Source organism: Scylla paramamosain, unplaced genomic scaffold (genome assembly GCF_035594125.1).
Source record: "Scylla paramamosain isolate STU-SP2022 unplaced genomic scaffold, ASM3559412v1 Contig70, whole genome shotgun sequence".
Taxonomy (NCBI): domain Eukaryota; kingdom Metazoa; phylum Arthropoda; class Malacostraca; order Decapoda; family Portunidae; genus Scylla; species Scylla paramamosain.
In genome coordinates, this window is record NW_026973735.1 from 70001 (window position 1) to 75000 (window position 5000).

A 5000-nucleotide genomic window follows, 5' to 3' on the forward strand; every position below is an offset into this window, starting at 1 on the left:
TTAAAAATAAATCGTTTTCTTTTCTTTTTCTTAGTGAGGGAACACAAGGATTCCTGATTTATCATTTTATTGTCTGCTGGTACAAATACATTTTTCTTTCTCTGTATACTGAGTGGTCTTTCTTCCCTTTTCAGCTGAAGGGAACGGTGGGTCTTTACGTCAGGGAGAAGAAAGTCCGTCCTTCACTGTGTTGTCCCCCACGATGACTGCCATGCCCTTCTTTGACATCATAACATTTCTCAAGATGTGACAGACTTGGGGACACACACACACACACACACACACACACACACACACACACACACACTGCCCTCTCTAAGGGTTTGAAGAAGAGTGACGCTGCCTTGCTGTAGGCACAGGAAGATGCACAGCACGAGGAGGGGCCACCAGGGTCAAGGCCATGCTGGAGCAGGCGTGCCACTTCCGCCTCCTGTCGGAAAAGATTGATCTTCTGTGGTGTCTATTAAATGGTCCAGCCTTCCATACATTGCAGAGCGTTAAATCGGTTAGTTAAAGCTTACGCGGATATGTGACATGTGTGAAACGAAGTAGCTCGTTTGATAAGAAACTGCCCGTTTAAAAGGATGCAGTATCTGACTCAAGCAATCACCATATTCCTCTGAAGCACACAAAAGCAGTTTTGTAAGATGTACTACTTCTCGTGAATTTACTTTTGACCACTACATACTTGCTATTTAAAGACTTGAACAACCATACGACCTAAACAAGATAACTGGTCTTCACACGCACTTGAGCTCGCCGTTTCTACTGGGCAGGGAGAGGCGGGAGCATAGTCACTTGGTACTGGAGCGGAAGGTAATCAGGTCGCATTGGCCTCAGGTCAGATGATCCTCAAGGCAGATCGGCCTGAGTGTAAATAAGCCGCAGGACGTTTGGTTCTCGAAACACTTGGTACTCAAACCACTTGGTCTCTAAAATGTCTCAGAGTGATTGGTAATTAGGGAAAAGTGTACCAAGTGGGAGTCAAACGGTTAAACATCAATTATACAGCTTTGTGACTCGTCTCTGATCGCCGCCACACACACACACAGACACACTCAGGCAGGTGAAGCGGGTGGAAGTGCATTGTTATTACCTCCATGCGCCACGGTATCCATAGCGCCCCTCCAAGCCTTGCCCCTCCAAGCCTTGCCCCTAGACTCGGGTGTGTAGGAGGAAGAGGAGGAGGAGGGGCAAGGAGGAGTATGGGTACCATTCGCCCCAGTACCAAGTGACTGCAAACCAAGAGAGGTGAGCCTGGCAGTAGTGGTTGCCATAGCTAAACTTCTACTGTTTCTCCTCACACTGTAAATTTAGGGACACATTTCTGGCAGGCGTCCACGGTGCCACCAAGGAAGCCAAGGGTGCTGCCTGGATGGGTTCATCACTTTGGCTGGCATGCCTGTCACCTCTCCAAGGTTGCCACGAAAAGTAAAACGTGTTTTACGGATCATCGTTACATTCCAGCGCCTCTTAATTGCCTACGAAATGTTTACTTAACCTCTACACGCCAAGAAATGAGACTTCAGTTCATAATCGTGCATGAGGAGAATAATATTTTGAAATCCGCGCCATGACGTCACAGCAGAGACATCCTGCGCCCGCAGGCCAGTGTGTGCGGCGGTATGTTTGCTTTGTGTGTCGTGTCAATGGTATGTGAACTTCTAACGTTTTATTAGTTATTTTCCCAACCATGGTGCGTGACATGGTGGCGGGAGGTGTAATGGTGCACGGCGCGATGGTGAGACATGGTGGTAATGGTGCAGAGCGATGAAATGCTGAAATTACTGGCGGTGGCAGGGAGGCGTAGGCGTGGCGCTAGGACGGTGTAGTGATGATGACTTCCTTGGCAAGTACAGTACGAACCACTCCTGCCCGGCTATCAACGACGCCGTCTGCGTGGTGAGTGTACACTGTGTGTGTGTGTGTGTGTGTGTGTGTGTTTTATACAGGATGACCCAAAATCTGGACACATCAATATTATTACTTTTTTTTTTTTTCATATCTTGACTATGAGTGTCAAAAGAAGAACCAATTGACTTGCTAGTATTGAGTGGACACGAGGAGTGATCATAATACAGGCAGACATTATCGAGCAAGAATGAATGAAAGAGAATGATTAAAAGATACATTCTCCGTGTGTCCAGACTATTGGCTCACTGAACATGTAATCGTTTTAGACACACAACACAGAAGAAAGGGAATGATTCAAACAAATACTGTTGTGTTATATCCATTGCAAGGAAGAGGAGCGAGGATAATATGCCAAATGTTTTCTGAGTGGCAGGGTGGAGGAGGCCTTGTGTAGTTGTAAGTGTTCCTAGACCACTCCACTCGCAAGCCCCAGACCACCTGTTGTGGAGGTGACGGGAGTGGCAGCTGATGTGGGCTTGGATTTCTGGCTCACTAAATTATTCCCTTCACAAGTGTTTGTACTGGCATCCAGGCAGCTTGTTCTATGCGCCTCAAAGTGTTCATAACATTACAAACATAACATAACAGAGAGAGAGAGAGAGAGAGAGGGCGGCCCATCACTAACGCACGCTTACCATAGCAAATGCCAGTGTTTCTCAGAGTGCGTGCCGCGGCGTCCTGGGGTGTCACACACAGTGCCCAGGGGTGCCATACCATTATCATGAATTTTGTCATTGCTAGATCGTCGCAACGTACATTTATCAAACCGTCTGCAGAAGTCGGCACAAAATTCTCATTGTAAATAGGAACTTGTTTTAATAATTTTGGTCAGCTGATGCCGTTTTAATTTTGCCAGTGTTACGATTTTGCCGCTAGATCTGGCTTAGACCAATGTTTGATGTTCTTTTCAGGGTAGAGTAGTCCGATGTGGTACAATGAAAAAAAAGTGGAAATAATAAGCAAAGCAAGAAAAAAAATCAAACTTAGCATAGCCTAATTTAATATAACGAGGAAAATATGTAAAAAAAAAAAAAAAAGGAAGCAAATAGACTCACATAGAGATACAAAAAGGGAGGGAAAAATGTACAAAGAGCAAGCTGCAGGAACCAGCGTGCGTGAGATTCATTATATTGAATTCAGGTTGTCGTATTTAATGTGTATTGTTTCCCAAGTTATAAAGCCACTTGATTTCATACACGGCTTCACACACACACACACACACACACACACACACACACACACACACACACACACACACTTAAAAGGTCGCAGGGTGTGAAATCCGCTTGCCTGGCGTTGAATGGAAGTGAATAAAGAAGTTCACTGGGGTGGCTATTTATCACTGATTGTGTACTGCTTGTGTACATCTCTCTCTCTCTCTCTCTCTCTCTCTCTCTCTCTCTCTCTCTCTCTCTCTCTCTCTCTCTCTCTCTCTCTCTTTCTCTCTCTCTGTTTTCTTTGAGAACAGTATGAAAGAGAAAATTATGAATTTTGTAATCAATAACTATTTCCTTCCATCAGAGTTTTCAAAATACTTCTTTTTCATAGTCATCCCTTGTAAACGTTAAGAGGATGTGTGTGTGCTCGTGTTGCACAACATAGCGCGGTGTATTCAGTGGCAACAGTTTTGCATTCATAGAAATGAAGAAACAGAAGGGAAGGAAAAACATTTTAGGGTCTCGAAACAAACAATTTTCTCGATGATTTACTTAAAACTCGTGGTGTACTCGTACTTGTAGAGAACGCACTGGAGTTCCCGACGAGAAGAACCGCGGTGGAAGTTCTGACGAAGGGAGGAGGGCGTCGGTAATTTCCAAGCAGTACAGGATGTGTTAAGCCCCTATTACACGTATCCGGTTTCCTACGGCCCCGTCGGTCGCAACGCTAGCATATGCTCAAACCGGAGCGTGTGGTAGCAAATCGGCCGTATGAACGCTCACCCACGGCCGGCCGGATGAACTTTCGCCAGTACTAAAGTTGGCCGTATGGCCGTCGTACGTCAGGACTGAGGACGTAGCGTGTAATTGCTCACCGTATGGTACGACATCAGTCTGAAAAGAGTTCCAAATATGTGTCGTGTTCCATTGGCATGTAGTTAAACCAGTCATCTTTTTCTAGTGCTAGTTCCTTCATTAAGTTAACATGAGAGTATTTTTGTCGTTTACGCAGCCATTGTTTGGATCAAATCTTCCTTTTTCTTGTTTTCACCTTCAAGTAGCACGCTAGAGCAATAGGAACGAGATTGTCGTCGAGAGAAGACATGTCACTCCTCCACCACAAACAGTGCCACACTGATCCACTTGCCTCCACCGTTGAAAATACGTGTAATAGCTCTAGCCGTAGGCCAGAATTTTCCTACGGCGCCGTAGGCCAGGTTGGCCGTAGGAAACCGGATACGTGTAATAGGGGCCTTAGATTGGCCGCAGTGGGTTTGGACTCAAGGCGAAACGGAAACCGGTGCTTCTTGTGTTGGGGAGAGAGGAAGCCGCAGCGGGGAGTGTGTGGGCGAGGGCTTCCCCTACTGGTGTCCGTTACAGCTGCACTGCATCGTGGCTTTCCCCTCGCTGTCAAGGAGAAAATCCAAGTCTGGGAGTTGAGAAAGTGAGGGAAGTGGAAAGAAAGAGGCGATGCAGTATTTTTCAAGGAGCACACAGCCACGCCTCTCCAGCCCTCGCCTTGCTTTGCTTTGCTTTACCATGCCTTCCCTCACTCCCTCACTTCCTTGATTCATTACGAAACTCTTCCACACCATTCCTCCATCATTCACGAATCTTTATCGTACCACAGCATCCTCTCGTCTCCAGCCATCTCATGCTACCATTGACATTCGTGAAAGAAAACCAATAATTATGAAAGGATTGCGTAGAAATGTGCAGCCTATGTGCAATACATGCATCATAAGCAAACGCCTTTCATTATTGGCTAAGCAGAAGACCCCTTGGTACATGCTGTAGAGAAGATTAAAGATATATTCCTGAAACGTTGCTTCCAGCCGGGGTTGGTGGCGCGGCCCTGTAATCCGGCGACGCGGAGGCTTGGCCCAGTGGACGGCTTGAGGCGAGGGTGGCTGCTGCGGGACTCCCCAT

The 5000-nt window shown here is 46.5% G+C and overlaps 1 protein-coding gene across 3 annotated transcripts in view; it reads left to right on the forward strand.

Annotated features, from left to right (window-relative positions):
* Window positions 1–736: 736 nt before the first annotated feature.
* LOC135098603 (uncharacterized) overlaps window positions 737–5000 on the forward strand; it is a 202299-nt gene continuing 198035 nt past the window's right edge. For all 3 annotated transcript variants that reach the window (XR_010267163.1, XR_010267162.1, XM_064000958.1), the window contains exons 1-2: window positions 737–1251; window positions 1335–1902. Coding sequence is in view for 1 of the 3 variants with exons in the window: in XM_064000958.1 (XP_063857028.1) it covers window positions 1835–1902 (68 nt within the window). In the remaining 2 variants the exon portion in view is untranslated. The remainder of the gene's footprint in view (window positions 1252–1334; window positions 1903–5000) is intronic.